Source organism: Genypterus blacodes, unplaced genomic scaffold, assembly GCF_046128005.1.
Source record: "Genypterus blacodes isolate CSIRO-AG114 ecotype Tasmania unplaced genomic scaffold, CSIRO-AGI_Gbla_v1 ptg000040l_1, whole genome shotgun sequence".
Taxonomy (NCBI): Eukaryota; Metazoa; Chordata; class Actinopteri; order Ophidiiformes; family Ophidiidae; genus Genypterus; species Genypterus blacodes.
In genome coordinates, this window is record NW_027466853.1 from 669,563 (window position 1) to 692,127 (window position 22,565).

Here is a 22,565-nt window from a genome sequence, read left to right on the forward strand (position 1 = left end):
TGTATGAATGTGGGGTTTGGTGGGGTTTCGGGGCGGGATGCCATCTCTTTGTTTTTTTTCATTTCCTGTTTGTTTCTCCCCTATCTCTCTCTCTCTCTCTATCACAACCTATGATGCGATTTGTTCTAACCTACATTGCTGTTTGACGTCATCCTGTAAGTTCTGTATGTACCCTATGACTTCATTGCAACTCAAGCCCACTTGTATTTTACCTCAGGGTCTATGTATAAAGTTCAACAACAATAGTAGGGATATCACAACCTGCCTTCCTTCTCTCTATCTCTCTCTCTCCTCTTTCCCCTCTTTCTATATAAAAAATGATCTCCAAAATTCCCTTCACCTGTATGCACAATGTCATGTACAATATCTGCTTTAATAAAAACAAATTTCAAAAAAAACAAAACAAAACAAGTGGATGTGATTTAAACTAACGTGTCCATTCTGGAGATCCTCCTTCGCACCACACGAGGCAGCAGAGGAGAGGGAACAGATAAGGAGGCTGCAGCCTACACCGGGGACAGACGTTAGGGCTCATGGGGGTCACGGAGGTCACAGAGGTCAGGTCAGGCCAACTCTTGGCGCTCATGTCCAGGTGACGACGACTATTTAAATTTACCTTCACAGCTCTAATTCGTTATCTAGAATTCTCTTCATTCATAACTGTAAAGCTATTTATGAGTTAAGAGTTCAAGTATAAAGGATATTTTATATTTCATATTTTGATACTTTGAGGCTAACAAAGAGCTCAGGTTGAAGCAGTGAAACAATGCACCATCAAGCCGCTGCAGTTGCAATATCATGTTGACATCATTCCGTGTTTTTGTTAATCCTGTAACCAAGATTACTCAAGGAAGGAAATTCAGAAATTACAGAGGGATCAACTTTGATCATCAGGCAGTGGAGCCAGACTGATACAGCTGCATATTATTAGGAGATATCGGTGTGTCACAGATCAATACTGTCAGTCATGATGGAATTCAAAAAGGAGAGACATTTTGTTATATTTTATGTATTATTATTATTAGTGTAATTTTTTTTTTTGTATTATTTATGTTGATACATTTTCTGAAATAAATGTAAAATATAAAGCCCTCTAGTATGTTTTATATTGTGAAAACTATTTTAAAAAACAAATATGTTGGTGTTCGTCCAAAAAAACTGAAAAATTCATACATATTACAATTTCAATTATGTTTCATTTTTTAATTTACTGCACATTAATGATTCATAAAGCCACAAACACATATGAGCTAAAGCTGTGAGATCCTATAGTTATGGTGCTGTTTTATATAGATATACATTGTTTTTCTTAATTTGTTTTGTGTTTTTTTATCAGTACATACAAACATATAGTACATAAAAACCAGTACATATCTCAATCTGAATAATTGAGTCGTGAATTGGGATTCAGCTCACTTTCGTCCCATCTGTCACTTTCTACTGCACGTTAATGAGTCATGTAGCTGTATACACATATGAGCTCAAGCTGGGAGATAATAGAGATAAATATATTGTAGTAATATATACTTTATGTACGTTCAGATGTTGACCCGAGTGTACTGCGTCTCTTCCTCATCATCATCATCGTCGTCTCGTTCCCTCTGTCAGTACTCGGCTTTGCCCTGAACATCACTTGTGAGCAGTTGACGTCCACTTCTTCTTCGCTGGTGTCCGTTTCGTTGTTGTACTCTGGAGTCTTGGCAGCTCGGGCTCCTCTGAGGTTCTCGTAGTCCTCCTTTTGTGTTTGTTCAGCCTAGGAGGATTGTAGAGATTATTCAGCAGATTGATGTGCCTCAAAAGAAAGTATTGATAGTCTAAATAGTAACATAACGTCACAGCTGTTCAGATACTTGAAAACAACACTACTTAGAACAGGATGGCAACCTGACCTCAACAATTTAGGCACATTTGTTTTGATGTCTTTACAAGCAGTAGGTACCATCGACTTCAAGACCAATTGCTGTTTTTGTACTCAAGTGTACAGTTCCTTCCTTCCTGACACCAGATGTGAACTTTGCGGTACGTCTAACTGTACTTTTCAAGGTATACGCTTGCTTATGGATTTCTTTTCTGACTAAATTGTACCTGATACTATACAACCTCATTCCAAAGGTGTAATCCTGCTGTGACACTGGTAAAGAATGGGATTCACTGGTCACTGACCTTATTACGAGGTTTCGGCTTGGACACATTGGCGTACACAACGTCCTCACACTCTTTTGGAGTCTGTGCATTCCTATGCAAAAAAAACAATCCAATATTGTGAAAGTGGTGATGCAGGCATTTCTTTCCGATTCTGTCTTTACATATAAAACATCTTTTTTTACCTCTGCTTGACCCCAAAGTGTAGGGAAGCGTACTTGACATCATCATTCTCTGTATCTCCATACTGCTGTCTGATTGGCTGTCCTGGTGTGTGGTGCTGTGGTCTTACGGTTTTGTCTGCTCGAGGTCTGCAGGGTCGTGGCTGAGGGCCGCATGGCTTTTCTGGCAGAAGATCATCTCTGATTCTGAAGGGCTCCGTCCTGCCAGATTCACTCAGATTTCCTCCAGGGGTGCCGCCCTGCGAACCCTGAACAGGTTACACACACACACAGACACACACACACACACACACGCCCCATGTTGTTGTTTTCTACTTAACGCATTTATTAGCCATTGGTCTGAAAATGTGTTTACCAAAAAGCCAAAGTATCTGCAGCAGGGTTGTGGGTTCAGACGTCCTTGTTGAATTGATTTGTTTCTCCTGCGCCTGAACAGATTAGCAGACAATTCACTGATTCAGCTCCTGTTTGAATTGTTTTAAGTTCAAAGTCACATTCTTTTTTTTTTTCATACCTGTACACAAGACAAATGGATGAAACCACAAGCAGAGCAATAAGGGGCATAATGATGGCGGGTACAAATCCTCCTTTGGACAGAGAAAGAAAAGAAAGACAAGAAGAGAGAGAGAATCAAAGTATTTATATATTATTAATATTCCGCTCTGACTCCAGATGCAGTAGTAACTTCCCGGTTCGTCTGAGCGGATTGTTTGGTTCTGATGGGTTGACACCAACTTGTCCTGGCTTTCACCTTCCGTAACTTTGTGCCAATGATAACTGCTGACCGGGGGGGAAGCTTCGACTGCTGCAGCACAGAGTCACTGACTCTGTCCCGTCCGGCTCTGTGTTTGTGCTCTTCATGATCTCTGTGTGTTTAGGAGAATCTAAGCAGGAAGAAATGAGGACAAATGGACTTCATACAAAATGATTTGACTTGAAGTGCTGCTTTATGAGAGGACCTTTTACAAATTAAAAAAGTTGCACAATTTATTAACATCAAAAACAGCAGATGTACAGATTTCCATCTTATTTCCATTCATGGATGTCTTTTGATCTTTGCTAAGCTTTCATTAAAAAGAAGATGATCATGGTCGTGTGTATCAGACAGGAGTTAAACTGAAATCTCATCATTTTGTAGTAAACACTGACTGTATCAACGTTCATGATCTCTATTTATCCACATTTTCATACTCACACTGAACTTTGACCTCTTCCTGCTGTGATTTCTCACTTCCTACATGAAGATCACTCAGACTGGGTCCGACAGGAATTACTAGATTAATAACTGATATTTAAATGAAGAAGATCACTCACATTTCACCACAAGCTCCCTTTGTGTGCTCGTTCTCGAACCTTCACTGTTTTTAGCGTTTCAAGTGTATAAGCCTGGTTCAGCTGAAGTTACATTAAATGTGTGATGGAGTTCATTGGGAGGGAAATCACTGGAATGAGCAACTGAAACACTGTTCAGCTGGTAGGAGCGTATCAGAGTAAGAGTGTACGGTGGGAAGCTCTCCACAGTGCAGACGACTGTGATGAGCTGCACCTCTGTGACCTCAGTGACCATAGTGAGCTTCAGTCTGGTTGGTGGATCTGTGGAGAGGAAGAAGGTGTGCAGGTCATTACCAGCCTCTCATCAATTGTGTTAGAAGATGCCTTCATACAGTATTTCTTATTTCTAAGATAACATCCTCATAAAACAACGTGCAAAATATGAACAATAAATGACAGCGGAATCAAACCTGAGATGGATTTGATTCTTTTACATTTACATTGCAAGTTGCAGCCTTGTGACTCCTCAAAGTGTCTGGATGCTTTCAGTTCACAAGCCTATCTTGTTATTTGGCTACATTTTCAATTTGATTCTTTTATGTATTACAGTAAAATTATGAACCGCCTGCATACACCAGCTCAATGTAATGATTTATATAAATGTACTTTACTTCCTAGTTTACTTGGCGTTCCTCTTCTAATGTCCACATGGTATATATCTTTATTTTCATAAAGAAAAACATACAGTTAATCCATTTTCATGGATTAAGTTATTTGAAAATGTATCTGGGTTTGATATAAAGATGAAGGTACACACTGTTATTACTGCACTATTTAATCTTTACTTTGATTTAGTTTGGTCTCACTTTTAGTGTCTTTAAACTCTAAACGTCCATCTCTCATGCTCACCATTTACAAAAACATGAGTAATAGTCTGATATGATATCAAATGCACATTGAAAGTAGACTTTAAAAATGAATAAAAAGCTTGTTGATTTGGCAAACTAACACCTGATATTGTATACAAATACACTGAGATTTTATTTGCAGAGGTTTGAAACTTGCTTGCCGCAGTGATGCATCCGTGTTTAAGTGACCTGAGGTGAGTTCAAGTGTGTGTGAGTTATTCCTGATTTAATGACTGCAGATTTTTATTAAAACAAGCCAAAGCAACTGTTAACACACAAGCAACAAAAGACACAACATCCTCAATTGGTTATTTATTCAATTTATTCAATATAAATGAATTCTTGATACAATAATATACTGCCATCTGCTGGAGTGTTTCAGTTATGTTCAGTTAAGCTTGAATGTAAATGTGACTGTCTGTGTCACAGCGTATGAAGACATATTTCCTGTCATGTCTTTACTCACAGTGCTCTTGCAGCAGCACAAAGTGTGTTCATTTCCTCTTTATTGGCCAACAGCTTTATTGCCCCCACCACCCCCCACCCCCCCACCCCCCCCACCACCCCCCCACCCCAACCAGAACCATCACCAGTCTGAGGAGACTGAGAGTTTGGATGTGAACCTCTGATCATTCAGTGCTGGTGAAACCTTCATTCACTCCTTAAGATCCACTCCTTAAGATCCACTCCTTTAGATTCACTCCTTTAGATTCACTCCTTTGTCAAGGCAGCTTTGCCACTGTGTTGTTTCCCTCATATTTATCCAGAAGGACTCCGTATGCTGAAGCTCATCCTTGGATTTAAGGTAAAACTTTATCTCTAGGAAACACCCATGGATGATTGTGTCGTGAAATATTTATGATAAAGCATTTTCTTAAAGTTTTCTCCATACAATAATCCAGTCAAGTGTATGTATGTAAATTCTCATTTCCTATTCACTTGAATTAACTTGAAAGTTAAAATGTTTATGTATTAGAATTAATTTTTAAGGGAGTCTTCATAGTTTTCCCTCAATACATAACAGCTATTTTAATTTAGTTAATATTACAGTGTTTCTTGGCTGCATTGTTCTAAAATATGTCCAACTGTATGATGTCATTAGTGCTTATTTTGAAACAATAAGGTCCATTTAGTATATTCAGTACTTTTTCACTGCAACTTTGAAACATTATACAAACAAAATTGAGAATTATCTTGAATATGAAAACTAAAATTCCACAAATTCCTGATTCAAGTCAATTTCTAAATGAAATGACCGCTGCTGTGTTTCCAGCTGGTCTCTGTGTGGGATCATCAACCTGACAAAAGCATGAGTGCGACTGTTAACGTTTTGCTCATATGCTGTCTGCTCCAAGGTCAGATGTTCTATATTCTATATTTGATCAACAAATCATGTGAACTGAATAAATGTCACAAAAAGCTGAATTCTGCCTCTCTTCCAATTCAACTTCCATAGGTAATTTGAAGTTTGTTTTGTATTTGCCATTGGTCTCTTACCAGTTCAGAAGGTGAATGAGCCCTTATGGATCCACTGAACTTGTTACATGTAACATGTAACAAAGCCTCTAGAAGCTCCTCTTCGTGAAGTCACATGTGTAGTGAAATTCATTCCTTTTGCATCAGAAAGTGGTTTCCTGTAACATTTCACCCAGAAACCTCTGTGTATTGTCACGGATTGCTAACCAATAGTAACTTAGAAAACATAGAATGCTGTGGAGATATACGTAGGAGGCACGTTGAGTTATTTTTGGACTGTGATTGTTCACTTTAAGGCACTTAAATTGCATTACATTTATAGCCTTTCTTCTCTCCCCTCAGGGATATCCTGCCAGAATTGGGCAGTGTTCATGCCCAGGAACGTGAGGGGACTCGATGGATCCTGTGTGATGATCCCCTGCAGGTTCACATTGCCCTCACAATTGGATTCGCTCCTTGACGATTCATGTAAAGCCATTTGGAAGAGCCCAGGAAGACAGGTCTTCGATTCCAGCCTGACTGGAGAAGAGACAAACTCAAACATTGTACAAGGACACTTAAGAGGGAATTTGCGCGAGAAGGATTGTACCACCATCTTCTACAACCTTCCATTTTCCCACGATGAATATTATGAGTTCACACTTCACTGTAACAACCCAAACACAAGGTTCAACTTCCAAACACCTGTCTTAATCCAAATGCGAGGTCTTTGTCTTCTCACGTTGTTCAGTTCTTCTCTGTTTTTGTACACATAAACAATTTTCTTAACAGTTCTTCATTGTTTCACCCCTCAGAATCCCTGCCGGGGCCTTCCATAACTCCATCCAGTCTGGAGGTAGAGTCAGGTTCTCCGTTGCGGCTGACCTGCTCTGCCGTAGCTCCCTGTCCCATTCTACTTCCAGCCCTCACATGGACGCCCAGTTTGGGTGACACTGAGGATGAAGTGGGTGATGCAGCTGTAACCTCTGTTATGAACTTCACAGCTTCTTACCGTCACCACCAGCAGAAGATCTCCTGTGCTGCTCTCTACAAGCGACAAGGAGGCAACAGCGACCTCTTGTATGGAAGCAACCTGACTATCAGCATTCTTTGTGAGTTCGTTGGTTTGATCTCAACCCACTTGAGCACTGCTTGCTGGAGGATTTTGTACTACGATCATCGACATGCCAAACAAGGACATTTCTGTGTGCATGGAAGAAATATATATATAAATATATATATATATATATATATAACAGATATTTTTGCTTAATAACTGTACTTCCCCATTGAAAGTAGAATAATTTCTCCTTCCTCACTGTGGCATTTATTCTTGCGATTACAAGAATCTGTATCTTCAACCGACACTCCACACGTCTATTTAGATCTATAAAAGGAACTGCTATAGGGGACTTTGAATACAGGACAAGTACGAAGTAACAAATAGGGTTTCTACATCTAATTTTCACTTCACATTTTGCAACAGAAGGTATTTACACAACTTGTGTATAGAAAAAAGGGATTTTTGGGGGTTTTAGAGCGACATAACGCTTTCATTTTGCCTGGGAGCACAACAAACGAAATGATATGGTTTAGATCAAAGAAGAAACCAAAAAAAAAAACATGTCCTTTAAGAAGATCTTCAAAATGCTCTTCCAGATCCACCAAAAGACACCTCAGTGAGTGACCCTGGTCCAGTGCGAGAAGGCAGCTGGATGGTTCTGACCTGCAGTGCAGACGCAAACCCATCTGTGAGCAGCTACACCTGGTATAAAGTGGATGGAGATCAGGTCACAGCGGTGGGTTCAAAGTATTGGCTTGTAACCAACGCTTCAGATGAGCAATTTTACTGCATGACCAGCAACAGAATTGGGAACCAGAGCTCACCGGTCACCCAGATAGACTTACTATGTGAGTAAGAATGATCACACAAATAGATACCACACGCTAAACTGTCCCACAACTCATGCTGGTGTTTCTGTCTGCTCTCAAGTTCCACCCAAGGAGACTTCAGTCATCGTGGAGCCAGCCAGTCCTGTGCTGGAGGGTACTTCAGTTACTCTGACCTGTAGCAGTCGCGCAAACCCAAAAGTGATGAACTACACCTGGTTCAGGGACGACCAGGACACCAGAGAGTCCGGGTCTACCTTGGTCTTAACCCTAGCCGACCCGAGCCACACTGGAGGCTACAGGTGCAAGGCAACAAACCAGCTCGGAGGACAAACATCACCAACAGTTCTACTGGACGTTCAATGTGAGTTCATATAACACAACAAGCAACAAAGCCCAGAACAAAAAACAAACAACCGCAGAAACAACTGTTCTCTTTCTCTCAGATCCCCCGAAAAACACCTGGGTGCTGGTGGACCCCTCTGGTTCACTGCTCGCCGGTACTTCTGTGAATCTGACCTGCAGAACCGCTGCAAACCCAGCAGCAGAGAACTTCACCTGGTACAGAGCGGACGGAGAGAAGGAGGAGATGGTTGGGTTAGAGGGCAACTTCACATTTATGGTAACCAAACTGTCCAAGGACAAATATCGCTGTGAAGCTGCGAATGTCCACGGAGGTGGAAACTCTGGACCTGTCAGCATCAATGTAACGTGTGAGTTTCAGTTTCAGTCATCTGATTATCAGACTTAGTTTTGCCACAACACAGTCTACATTATCTCGAGTGTTTTAGAAATGGTAAAGAGGCCCGAGAACATACAGAAGTATGGAATCATTCAAACAAACCTTACATGTGTCCATAAATTAAGATCTACAAGGTTTCTAAGTTAAAAAGGATTTCACGGATTGGACAACCTTCAATATCCAGTTCAGAATTTTCAGGGTTTCATTCCAAACGCTCCAAAAATTCACAGTTCTACACAGTATTGGATTTCCAGGTGTCCACAAGTAGCCCCTCGTACTTTTGATTATAGAAGAATATTGTTGACACGAGTTTGTCAGTCCCTTATATACAGTAGGTATAACTCAAACACATGTTCTTCTCCCCTCAGTTGCTGCGGAGGTGCTGCCCTCCTCCGGCTGCGTCAGACTTTCATCTGAGATCCGCTGCACCTGTGACAGTCACGGAAACCCGCCACCCTCCCTGGACTGGCAAGTGGCTGGGGGGCTTGGCAATAGCTTCTCTGACCTCCTGACCACAGAGGAGCCTTTAGGGAGCGTGGGCACGAGGAGCGTCATCACCTTCAGCCAAGTGGATGAAGAGGCACTGTCCATTGTCTGCCTCAGCATCAACTCACTGGGCTCTGATAGGTTGATGCTGAATGTGTCTGTGAGCTACTTTGAGACAGGTAGAGAAGTCTGCACTTTCTTAGCGTTTCACTTGCATCATCTGTTCCTTCTTGGTGTCACCATGTTTGTGTTGTTGGGATCTTTCAGAGCTCCACACCATGTCCATAGTGATTGGTTCTGCTCTGGGAGCTCTGGTGCTGCTGCTGGTGCTGCAGCTGTTCATTCACAGGTGAGAAACAAACTCAATGATACCAGGGTGGATGGTTCAATTCCAGGCTCCTCTTAATTTCGTGTGAACATTTAGCATCCTGGCGATAGATGGACACGGCGCCCACAAACATTTCTAACTACATACCTCCGCCAAGGCAGCGTTTTCCTCAAATTTATTATTCTGTCTCATGACAATGAGATACCATGTCAGGGTAAAAAGTTATTGACAAAGTGTATTCTTTGGAGTTATAGCGCCACCATCAGGTCGAGTTATATTGAATTCTTTGCCTAAGTATCAAGCACTTTTTGTGGAATGAGCCGCGTCCTGGTATGCTACTTTTGGTCGGTTCAGCTCAGACATTCTGCAAGTAAATTTTGTTGTCATCTTCCCACAAATGATCCAAAATTGTAGGACAAGGTACAACAAATCTTTGTTGGATTTTGTTCAGGAAGACCCAAAGAATCCACAATTTAGATTCTATGACTTAAAAGTTGTGGGCTACAATGTATAAGTAGTTATTACAGCCGGAATGTAATGGGTTCGTGTGTGTGTGTGTGTGTGTGTGTGTGTGTGTGTGTGTGTGTGTGTGTGTGTGTGTGTGTGTGTGTGTGTGTGTGTGTCTGTGTGTGTGTGTGTGTGTCACGCACACCCTTAGTGGAGGTAAATATGGTCGTCAATTTAGAGAATTTTTCCTTTTGCTTTCAGGAAGAGGAGATGCTGCCACGCACCTGACAAGGGGTTGGTGGACTCCTCACACGCTTTAGAAGCTGATGGGGTGAGTGTGTGTGTCCAGAAACACATATGTTTGATCCAGGCGTACAAAATAGAAACATTTTCAGGAATGTGTGTGTGCGTGTTGCTGACAAGCATCAAATAACAAAATCAGAATCATCACTTAATCTCATAGTTAGTTAGTTATGTTGCCATTTGATGTATTGTACCAAAGTTAGCATTATGCTTTTTATCTGCAGAACCCTTGGCAGCTCAAATATTTTTAAGTAAAGAAATGAAAATAAGAAATTAAAGGAATGATTATAAATCCTGGATGTGTTTTGTTTATTCCAGCTTAGTTTTACTGAGTTAGTTACATATCGTTACTTAGTTTAGTGCAAAGACAAAATCTGGATGGAGACAGTACGGAGACAAAACAGCGTTAATTTAGGCTAAACGTCATCCACACTTCGAAACTTGAAATGTTGGACTGTGACTTTAAAGCAGGAGATTCTCTAAGCCAGCCGTTCTCAAACTGTGGTACGTGTACCACCAGTGGTACGCGGGCTCACTGTACTGGTATGCGGAGGAATCAAATAAAAATATCTGAACCATGAGATAATTGAAATGCGACGTAAAATAAGTTTAGCCTTTCATAAATGTTTGCACATGGCACACTACTAACCTTACTGATAGTCAGATGCGGACGGAGTACACAGCTTCATTACTTAAGTAAAAGTACAGATACCGCTTGTTAAATTTTACTCAAGTACAAGTAAAAGTACTACAGTCATTGTTTTCTTAAGTAAAAGTACTGAAGTACTTGTTTTTAAAAGTACTCAAGTACCAAGAGTACATTTTCTAAATATTGTACTATTACTGCCACAGCGCTTACCTTTACATATAGAAACCTCCTGGATGGAGTTTTTATGGAATCTTTAATGTTAATACCTTGAAGAATGTAACAAATTATGAAAATAAAATCGTGCTTGAATGAATGGGTTTATATGCAAGAAGAGAAAAGAAAATGCAGCTAATTTGTGTGTATGTGTGACAACACGCGCGCACACACACACACACACACAGTATTCCTAAACCTATGTGTGACAAGTTGATAATAATTAATGAAGACAAATATTACCCATCAACAGTGGTGGTTAAGTCTCGGCCTCTGATAAATTTGACTTTCTTTTTTTATCGGTGTTCGTATGTCCAGAACACTTCAGTTTTGCCCCAGGCTATTATATTTCGACTGCCAACGATACTGAGGGCGTCTTTAAGTGCCTCCATGCATGAGAAACAGTGAAAACTACGTTTAAACAGGACATGATGGACTACCTACATACGTTTTTACAGGGTCGTATTCGCTCAGGACGAGTATTATCTGAGGTAGTTTTTCCGAACCGTTTTACAGAAGGTAAAAGTCCCCGTAATTTTTTCTAACATTCTCCTGATTGCTAGTGGGCTGTCCCTGTCAGTGGCACCTGTACAATCCAATCACGTTTGAGAAGGAAACAACAAAATACTGAATCCACAGGGTTTCCCCGCTTTTTTATTTTTATTTTTTTCTAGAAAAAGTAACGAGTACTTATGGTTATGGATAGAAATGTAGCGGAGTAAAAAGTACGATATTTGCCTTTCAAATGTACTTGAGTAAAAGTCATAAGTACTCCCCCAACATGATACTCGAGTAAAGTACAGATCCCTAAAAAGTGTACTTAAGTACAGTACTCAAGTAAATGTCCTCCGTTACTGTCCGCCTCTGCCGATAGTAGCGCTGGTGAACAGCTGTGTTTACCATTAGCCAAAGAGATGGTACACATAATGTGGGGCAAGAAGGTTGCCAAACAGTTAAACTTGGTGCCACTTTCAAATGACACAGTGTCGTGGAGAAAAGGAGCCATGGCTGATGACGTTAGGAAAACACTGATTAAATGCATTAAAAATTGTCGCTATTATTCCATAAAACTGGACGAGACTACTGGTGATGCAAGTTTTGCAAATTGACTTGTTTATTCCAGATATGAGCATGATGGTGCAGCTTAGGAGGACTTTCTGTTCTGTCAGGCCTATAAGAGTTATAAATAGTTGCCAAAATGCTGTGTGTTTGAAGTACAGTTGTTTGTGTTTTTGACACATGCTGTGTGTGTGTGTGTGTGTGTGTGTGTGTGAGCAAAGCAACAAACATTCACCTCTTTCTCCCCCCCCAAGCCCGGCTCTTTACAAGTGGATGTGATTTAAACCAACGCTTCCATTCTGGAGATCCGCCTTCACGCCACAAGAGGCAGCAGAGGAGAGGGAACAGATAAGGAGGCAGGTCACAGAGGTCACAGAGGCCAGGTCAGGTCAACTCTTGGGGCTCATGTCCAGGGGGCGACGACTGTTTAAATTTAACTTCACAGCTCTAATTTGTTAGCTTTAATTCTCTTCATTAATAACTGTAAAGTTCAAGTATAAGCATATTTTTTTGACACTCTGAGACAAACAAAGAGTTTAGGTTGAAGCATTGAAACAATGCACTGTCAAGCCGCTGCAGTTGCAACATCACGTTGACATCATTCCGTGTTTTTGTTAATCCTGTAACCAAGATTACTCAAGGAAGGGAATTCAGAAATTACAGAGGGATCAACTTTGATCATCACGCAGTGGAGCCAGACTGATACAGCTGCATATTATTAGGAGATATCGGCGTATCACAAATAAATACTGTCAGTTATGATGGAATTCAAAAAGAAGAGACATTTTGTTATATGTACTTGTATGTATTTTTCTTTATTATAGTGTATTATTTTTTTGGGATTATTTATGTTGATACATTTTCTGAAATGAATGTAAAATATAAAGCCCTCTAGTATGTTTTATATTGTGAAAACTATTTTAAAAAACAAATATGTTGGTGTTTGTCTAAAAATCAGAAAAATTAATACATATTACAATTTCAATTATTTTTTCATTTTTTCATTTACTGCACATTAATGATTCATAAAGCCACAAACACATATGAGCTAAAGCTGTGAGATCCTATAGTTATGGTGCTGTTTTATATATGCATACATTTATTTTCTTCATTCGTTTTGTGTTTTCTTTATCAGTACATACAAACATGTAGTACATAAAAACCAGTACATATCTGAATTTGAATAATTGAGTCGTGAATTAGGATTCAGCTCACTTTCGTCCCATCTGTCACTTTCTACTGCACGTTAATGAGTCATGTAGCTGTATACACAGATGAGCTCAAGCTGGGAGATAATAGAGATAAATATATTGTAGTAATATATACTTTACTTTCATTATCATCGTCGTCTCTTTTCCCTCTGTCAGGACTCGGCTTTGCCCTGAACATCACTTGTGAGTAGTTGACGTCCACTTCTTCTTCGCTGGTGTCCGTTTCGTTGTTGTACTCTGGAGTCTTGGCAGCTCGGGCGCCTCTGAGGTTCCTGTAGTCCTCCTTTTGTGTTTGTTCCGCCTAGGAGGATTGTAGAGATTATTCAGCAGATTGATGTGCCTCAAAAGAAAGTATTGTTAGTCTAAATAGTAACATAACGTCACAGCTGTTTAGATACTTGGATACAACACTACTTAGAACAGGATGGCAACCTGACCACAACAATTTAAGCACATTTGTTTTGATGTCTTTACAAGCAGTAGGTACCATCGACTTTAAGACCAATTGCTGTTTTTGTTATCAAGTGTACAGTTCCTTCCTTCCTGACACCAGATGTGAACTTTGCGGTACATCTAACTGTACTTTTCAAGGTATACACTTGCTTATGGATTTATTTTCTGACTAAATTGTACCTGATACTATACACTGGTAAAGAATGGGATTCACTGGTCACTGACCTTATTACGAGGTTTCGGCTTGGACACATTGGCGTACACAACGTCCTAGCCCTTTTTTGAAGTCTGTGCATTCCTTAAAAAAACAAAACAAATATTGTGAAAGTGGCAATGTAGGCATTTCTTTCCGATTCCGTCCTTACACATAAAACGTCTTTCTTTTTTACCTCTGCTTGACCCCAAAGTGTAGGGAAGCGTACTTGACATCATCATTCTCTGTGTCTCCATACTGCTGTCTGATTGGCTGTCCTGGTGTGTGGGGCTGTGGTCTTACGGTTTGTCTGCTTGAGGTCTGCAGGGTCCGGGCTGAGGGCTGCATGGCTTTTCTGGCAGAAGATCATCTCTGATTCTGAAGGGCTCCGTTCACTCAGATTTCCTCCAGGCGTGCCGCCCTGCGAACCCTGAATGGGTTACACACACACACACACACACACACACGCACACACACACGCTCCATGTTGTTGTTTACTACTAAATGCATTTATTAGCCATTGGTCTGAAATTGTGTTTACCAAAAAGCCAATGTATCTGCAGCAGGGTTGTGGGTTCAGACGTCCTTGTTGAATTGATTTGTTTCTCCTGCGCTTGAACAGATTAGCAGACAATTAACTGATTCAGCTCCAGCTTGAATTGTTTTAAGTTCAAAGTCACATTGTTGTTTTTTTTCTTCATACTTCATACCTGTACACATGACAAATGGATGAAACCACAAGCAGAGCGATAAGGGTCATAATGATGGCGGGTAGAGCCTGTACAAATCCTCCTGTGGACAGAGAAAAAAAAGAAAGACAAGAAGAGAGAGAGAAATCATAATATGTCAATAATATCTCGCTCTGACTCCAGTGGAGGACTAAGCACCAAGACAATCACAGATCTTGCAAAATTTGGTCTGCATGATCATTTAAATGCAACATCTATGCTGGCTGGCCTATATGACAATGTTCTTACTTTTTAATCCAATAGTCCCAAACTGACCTGCATGATCAAAGTGGTAGAGTGAAGCTTTGAATGCACTCACGGTGAAGAAACAGCTGGACTCTCTCAGAGCGTTTCTGGCCCAGTCCATTTGTCTAGATGCAGTAGTAACTTCCTGGCTCGTCTGAGCGGATTGTTTGGTTATGATGGACCGACACCAACTGGTCCACGCTTTCACCTTCCGTAACTCTGTACCAATGATAACTGCTGACCGGGGGGAAGCTGTGACTGCTGCAGCTCAGAGTCACTGACTCCGTCCCGTCCGGCTCTGTGTTTGTGCTCTTCATGATCTCTGTGTGTTTAGGAGAATCTAAGCAGGAAGAAATGAGGACAAATGGACTTCATACAAAATGATTTGACTGGAAGTGCTGCTTTATGAGAGGAATTTCAAAGTTGCACAATTTATTAACATCAAAAACAGCAGATGTACAGATTTCCATCTTATTTCCATTCATGGATCTCTTTTGATCTTTGCCAAGCTTTCATTAAAAAGAAGATGATCATGGTCGTGTGTATCAGACAGGAGTTAAACTGAAATCTCATCATTTTGTAGTAAACACTGACTGTATCATCGTTCATGATTACATTACATTACGATCATTTGGCAGACGCTTTTATCCAAAGCGACCTACATTACATTACCACCCTTCGCAGAGGGGGGAGCAATTGAGGGTTCAGTGCCTTGCTCAGGGGCACCTCGGCAGGGGCTCGAACCGGCGACCCTCCGGTTCCCAAGCGGAAGCACTACCCACTGAGCCACTGCCTCACCATGATCTCTATTTATCCACATTTTCATACTCACACTGAACTTTGACCTCTTCCTGCTGTGATTTCTCACTTCCTTAGTCATTGGTGGCTGTGCAGCTGTACAGCCCACCGTCAGACAGACTGACTGACGAGATAACAAAGGTGTTTTCTCTCCCGACGGTTTCATCTTTCCCACCACTCGTCTTGGTCCAGGTGACTGAGGTCTTTGCTGGGTTGGACTCAGAGCTGCAGTCCAGACGGAGTGTTTGGTTTTCTTTCACGTTGAGACCAGGCTGAGCTTTCACCTTCACGTTTTTGGGACGATCTGCATGTAGCAGACATAAGTTGCAAGATAAAGTACATGAAGATCACTCAGACTGGGTCTGACAGGAATTACTAGATTAATAACTGATATTTAAATCTATCTATCATCAATCTAAAGGAGATGTAGACGGGACTATGAGACGTGAAACTCACATTGAACTTTAATTTGCAGCGGCTGCGATCTTCCAGTACCAACCCGGTTAGTTGCTTCACATGTGTAGGAGCCGCTGTCCTCTGGCTTGATGTTGTCAACAGAAAGTCTCTGCTCCTCACCAATACATTGCCAATTTTTTAAGAAACGGTATGAGTCAGGTTCTCGGTTGCTTCTCTTCACATGACACTCTAATGTAACTCTATCGCCTTCTTTAAGAGCAGAGGTCACTGCAGTCGTCTGTATTTCCACATCGGGACGATCTGAGAAGGAAGATTTGAATGTTACTCCAGTTATTATAATTCACTTATCCACAGTGCTAATTATCTAAGAGGTATATGAATGACATAAGAAAGAGGGTTACAGAAAAGCTGTTATGATTATGAATTTCATAGAAACATGATAAGCATAAATAATTAATTTGTTTGTTGTTAACAAACAGAAGTTCTTACATTTCACATCAACAGTGAGTGGGTTTGATTCATCTTCCCCCAAAGTGTTTGTAGCTTTACACCTGTATGTTCCACTCTGTGAAGCTCTGATTGATGGGATTCTCCACACTGGTGATTGATGCACTTCCTGATCATCCTTATACCAGCTCAGAGTGGGAATAGGGCGCCCTCTGGTGGAGCAAGTGAGAGTTACAGATTGTCCCTCGGTGACGTCACTCGAGCTTATTTCAACCCGAGTGTCTTTGGGCGCGTCTGAGTCAACAGGGAAGAGGAAGTGAACACAAGTGAGAACAAGCTCATTTGCATACAGACGCAATTCAAGTGCAAAGAAATGAAGGTAGAGTGTAAAACACTTGTTCAGTGGTTCTCAAACTGTGATATTCATCCTGACAGTGACAATTGGTGCGCCACCTATTGGTATGGAAGGTGACAGGAAATGTGCCCTGAGAATATTTTCAATGTACAATTATGGCAAATTAGTGACAAATAAGTTCTATAGGTTTAACTTTTATTCCATTGAAGAATTGTGTTGTGTTCAGTTGTGTCCTGTACACACGCACACGCGCCAATACGTTTCTTATTTTCAGTACATCTGTCTGTTCCAGCTGTAAATTTAAATGTTTGCACATTTTGTGAAATATTTTTGAAGATACATTTAAATTGTTTTAATGAAAAAATGTTCAAAAAGATTCATAAACTTGCCTTCAACTGAGAGGACCAAGGTGGTTGCCTTCCACATGGTCCTTCCTTTAATATATCGTAACATGTAAATTCCACTGTCAGTTTCCTTCAGGCTACAAATCCTGATGTTGCATTTTGATGAATCTTTGAGCTTCCAGCTTGTAGGGCCGAGGTACCTCACGCTGTCTCTAAAGTCTGAGCTGACAGTCAGGTCTGATGGGTCTTTTCTGTAAATGATGGTGCCTGTATAATGTGTGTTATGCGTCCATACTGGATCCTTTATCCAAAACAACTGTGCATTGTTAGACTCAAAAAAGCGTGTGATTGTACATCTAATTTCAATACATGACCCCACTTTGCCTGTTATACTTCTGTCCTCTATTCTGATCGGGGCGGTGAAAGACTGAGCGCAACCTGTAGTAATGAAAACACAAACGGATCAGTCAGATGCAGTAACTAAGCAACCACTTAAATAAATCACATAGTGATTCAGACAGAAGAGTGAAAAGTCTACTTACTTATTGTTAGGCTGAAAGCCACCAACCAGCTGATTGTCCAAACATTCATTTTAGGAATTATATGTAAACCTGCAGCTGGAGATTTAAACACAAATGTTGTATGAGTGTATAAATGCAGGTATTTACATCATAATCATCATATTACTTCTGCACAGGAAAACAGAACCTGCAGAGACGTATGACTGTGATGGTGTTGTGTTCATTTCTTTATGTCATGCAGCAAACTGACGCTCTGCCGTCAGCTGAGCTCTTCTCTGACTGGGAGATTTATTTACCTTTAAATATCTTTTTTGAGATAGAAATGTTTCTACAGTGTTTATCTTACTCTTTTCTGCTTCACCAGTCATGCATTTAAAGCAAACACATCACACACACACCCTGAGATGTCTAAAGAACTGTCTAGAACTGTGTCCTTGACAGTAAACAAGCATTTGTTTTGTGTATTTGACCCCATCACTAAATTCAAATGTTATATTCTACAAATGTATCTCTGTTTTTTAAGGCTCCATCAGCACATGCATAGATATGGTAAAACTCCACAACTTAAGCTATAGAATAGAATATTAGAATATTAACATTTTATCTCAGAAAACATCTCAGTCTGACCTCAGAGACGACATCTGTGTAGTCTGCAGCGCTACATTTTTAACTCATTAGGGTTTTTCGTGGAGGTGGAAAACAGCTTTATCCTTCTCTTCCCGATGTGGTATGTCTCACGCCTCCGCTCCTGCCAGTGACTCTTGGCTGCATTGTTCTAAAATATTCAATGTCCAACTGTATGATGTCATTAGTGCTTATTTTGAATAAGGTCCAGTTAGTATATTCAGTACTTTTTCACTGCAACTTTGAAACATTATACAAACAAAATTGAGAATTATCTTGAATATGACAACTAAAATTCCACAAATTCCTGATTCAAGCCCATTTCTAAATGAATTGACCTCTGCTGTGTTTCCAGCTGGTCTCTGTGTGGGATCATCAACCTGACAAAAGCACGAGTGCGACTGTTAACATTTTGCTCATATGCTGTCTGCTCCAAGGTCAGATGTTCTATGTTCTATATTTGATCAACCAATGATGTGAACTGAATAAATGTCACAAAAAGCTGAATTCTGCCTCTCTTCAAATTCAACCTCCATAGGTAATTTGAAGTTTGTTTGGTATTTGCCATTTGTCTCTTACCAGTTCAGAAGGTGAATGAGCCCTTATGGATCCACTGAACTTGATCTATGTAACATGTAACAAAGCCTCTAGAAGCTCCTCTTCGTGAAGTCACATGTGTAGTGAAATTCATTCCTGTTGAATCAGGAAGTGTTTTCCTGTAACATTTCACCCAGAAACCTCTGTGTATTGTCACGGATTGCTAACCAATAGTAAATTAGAAAACATAGAATGCTGTGAAGAAAAACATAGGAGGAGTTATTTTTGGACTCTGATTGTTCAACTTAAGGCACTTAAATTGCATTTATAGCCTTTCTTCTCTCCCCTCAGGGATATCCTGCCAGAACTGGGCAGTGTTCATGCCCAGGAACGTGAGGGGACTCGATGGATCCTGTGTGATGATCCCCTGCAGGTTCACATTGCCCTCACAATTGGATTCGCTCCTTGACGATTCGTGTAAAGCCATTTGGAAGAGAGGATACTGGAGCCCAAGAAGACAGGTCTTTGATCCCAGCATGACTGGAGAAGAGACAAACTCAAACATTGTACAAGGACACCTAAGAGGGAATTTGCGTGAGAAGGATTGGACTACCATCTTCTACAACCTTCCATTTTCCCCAAATTAATATTATGAATTCAGACTTCACTGTAACAACCCAAACACAAGGTTCAACTTCCAAACACCTGTCATAATCCAAATGCAAGGTCTTTGTCGTATCACGTTGTTCAGTTCTTCTCAGTTCTCTTACACATAAACAATTTTCTTAACAGTTCTTCATTGTTTCACGCCTCAGAATCCCTGCCGGGGCCTTCCATAACTCCATCCAGTCTGGAGGTAGAGTCGGGTTCTCCGGTGCGGCTGACCTGCTCTGCCGTAGCTCCCTGTCCCATTCTACTTCCAGCCCTCACATGGACGCCCAGTTTAGGTGACACTGAGGATGAAGTGGGTGCTGTAGTTGTGACCTCTGTTATGAACTTCACAGCTTCTTACCGTCACCACCGGCAGAAGATCTCCTGTGCTGCTCTCTACAAGCGACAAGGAGGCAACAGCGACCTCTCGTATGGAAGCAGCCTGACCAGCAGCGTTCTTTGTGAGTTTGTCGGTTTGATCTCAACCCACTTCAGCACTGCTTGCTGGAGGATTTTGCACTACGATCATCGACATGCCAAACGAGGACATTTCTGTGTGCCTGGAAGATATATATATATATGGGGATATATATGGCTTCTCTGACCTCCTGACAACAGAGGAGCCTTTAGGGAGCGTGGGCACGAGGAGCGTCATCACCTTCAGCCAAGTGGATGAAGAGGCACTGTCCATTGTCTGCCTCAGCATCAACTCACTGGGCTCTGATAGGTTGATGCTGAATGTGTCTGTGAGCGACCTTCAGACAGGTAGAGAAGTCTGCACTTTCTTACCGTTTTTCTTGTATCATCTGTTCATCATCTTCTTGGTGTCACCGTGTTTGTATTGTTGGGATCTTTCAGAGCTCCACACCATGTCCATAGTGATTGGTTCTGCTCTGGGAGCTCTGGTGCTGCTGCTGGTGCTGCAGCTGTTCATTCACAGGTGAGAAACAAACTCAATGACACCAGGGTTGATGGTTCCATTCCAGGCTCCTCTTAATTGCGTGTGAACATTTAGCATCCTGGCGATAGATGAGCATGAACACGGCGCCCACAAACATTTCTAACTACATACCTCCGCCAAGGCAGCGTTTTCCTCAAATTTATTATTCTGTCTCTCGACAATGAGATACCATGTCAGGGTAAAAAGTTATTGACAAAGTGTATTCTTTGGAGTTATAGCGCCACCATCAGGTCGAGTTATATTGAATTCTTTGCCTAAGGAGCAAGCACTTTTTGTGGAATGAGCCGCGTCCTGCTATGCTACTTTTGGTCGGTTCAGCTCAGACATTCTGCATGTAAACTTTGTTGTCGTCTTCCCACAAATGATCCAAAATTGTAGGACAAGGTACAACAAATCGGTACAAAAAGGTATAGACAAAGATTCTATGACTTAAAAGTTGTGGGCTACAATGGATAAATGGTTATTACAGCCGGAATGTAATGGGTTCTTCTGTGTGTGTGTGTGGGTGTGTGTGGGTGTGGGTGTGTTTGTGTGTGTGTGTGTGTGTGTGTGTGTGTGTGTGTGTGTGTGTGTGTGTGTGTGTGTGTGTCACACACACCCTTAGTGGAGGTAAATATGGTCGTCAATTTAGATTGTTTTCCTTTTGCTTTCAGGAAGAGGAGATGCTGCCACGCACCTGACAAGGGGTTGGTGGACTCCTCACACGCTTTAGAAGCTGATGGGGTGAGTGTGTGTGTCCAGAAACACGTATGTTTGATACAGGTGTACAAAATAGAAACATTTTCAGGAATGTGTGTGTGCGTGTTGCTGACAAGCATCAAATAACAAAATTAGAATCATCACTTTAATCTCACAGTTAGTTAGTTATGTTGCCATTTGATGTATTGTACATTACATTACATTACGAGCATTTGGCAGACGCTTTTATCCAAAGCGACTTACATTACAATACCACCCTTCGCAGAGGGGGGAGCAATTGAGGGTTCGGTGCCTTGCTCAGGGGCACCTCGGCAGGGGCTCGAACCGGCGACCCTCCGGTTCCCAAGCGGAAGCTCTACCCACTCAGCTACTACCACCCATGCCTCCCATTGTACCAAAGTTAGCATTATGCTTTTTATCTGCAGAACCCTTGGCAGCTCAAATATTTTTAAGTAAAGAAAAGAAAATAAGAAATTAAAGGAATGATTATAAATCCTGGATGTGTTTTGTTGAGTCCAGCTTAGTTTTACTGAGCTTAACATATCGTTACTTAGTTTAGTGCAAAGACTGCAACAAAATCTGGATGGAGACAGTATGGAGACAAAACAGCGTTAATTTAGGCTAAACGTCATCCACACTTCGAAACTTGAAATGTTGGACTGTGACTTTAAAGCAGGAGATTCTCTAAGCCAGCTGTTCTCAAACTGTGGTACGTGTACCACCAGTGGTACGCTGGCTCACTGTACTGGTATGCGGAGGAATCAAATAAAAATATCTGAAACATGGGATAATTGAAATGCGACGTTAATTTTTTTTTTAATATTTTTCTTGCACTTCCTTATGTACTTATTTTGTCATGTACTGTTCCCCCCATTGTATGTACTTCGTACCCCCCTTATTGTTTGTACTTATTATCTACTTGCATTCTTGCACTTTTTCATTATTGCACTAGTTGGGTGATTTCTGATTTCTGATTTCTGATTTCTGGGTCTTTTTTTGCTCCATGCTGTACTGTAACTGTTGCACAGTAATTTCCCTCGGGATAATAAAATTTCATCTTATCTTATCTTATCTTAATAAGTTTACCCTTTCCTAAAGGGAGGCAGTAGCTCAGTGGGTAGAGCTTCCGCTTGGGAACCGGAGGGTTGCCGGTTCAAGTCCCTGCCGAGGTGCCCCTGAGCAAGGCACCGAACCCTAAATTGCTCCCCCCTCTGCGAAAGGTGGTAATGTAATGTAAGTCACTTGGTGCCACTTTCAAATGACACAGTGTCGCGGAGAAGCCATGGCAGATGACGTTAGGGAAA

The 22,565-nt window shown here is 41.1% G+C and overlaps 1 protein-coding gene and 1 long non-coding RNA gene across 2 annotated transcripts; one reads left to right on the plus strand and one right to left on the minus strand.

Annotated features, from left to right (window-relative positions):
- Positions 1-2,441: 2,441 nt before the first annotated feature.
- Positions 2,442-15,999, minus strand: LOC142999095 (uncharacterized). Its single transcript, XR_012963258.1, has 5 exons — positions 15,740-15,999; positions 14,981-15,247; positions 14,637-14,725; positions 14,475-14,541; positions 2,442-2,563 (listed from the first exon to the last, which is right to left on the minus strand). It is a non-coding gene; the product is annotated as an uncharacterized LOC142999095 (long non-coding RNA).
- LOC142999037 (B-cell receptor CD22-like) lies at positions 5,136-12,926 on the plus strand. Its single transcript, XM_076148428.1, has 11 exons — positions 5,136-5,309; positions 5,778-5,859; positions 6,323-6,685; positions 6,775-7,071; positions 7,619-7,870; positions 7,953-8,213; positions 8,296-8,562; positions 8,960-9,256; positions 9,345-9,426; positions 10,114-10,183; positions 12,331-12,926. The coding sequence occupies exons 1-11, from the start codon at positions 5,283-5,285 to the stop codon at positions 12,358-12,360; spliced, it is 2,028 nt and encodes a 675-aa protein (XP_076004543.1). The 5' UTR covers positions 5,136-5,282; the 3' UTR covers positions 12,361-12,926.
- Positions 16,000-22,565: the final 6,566 nt, after the last annotated feature.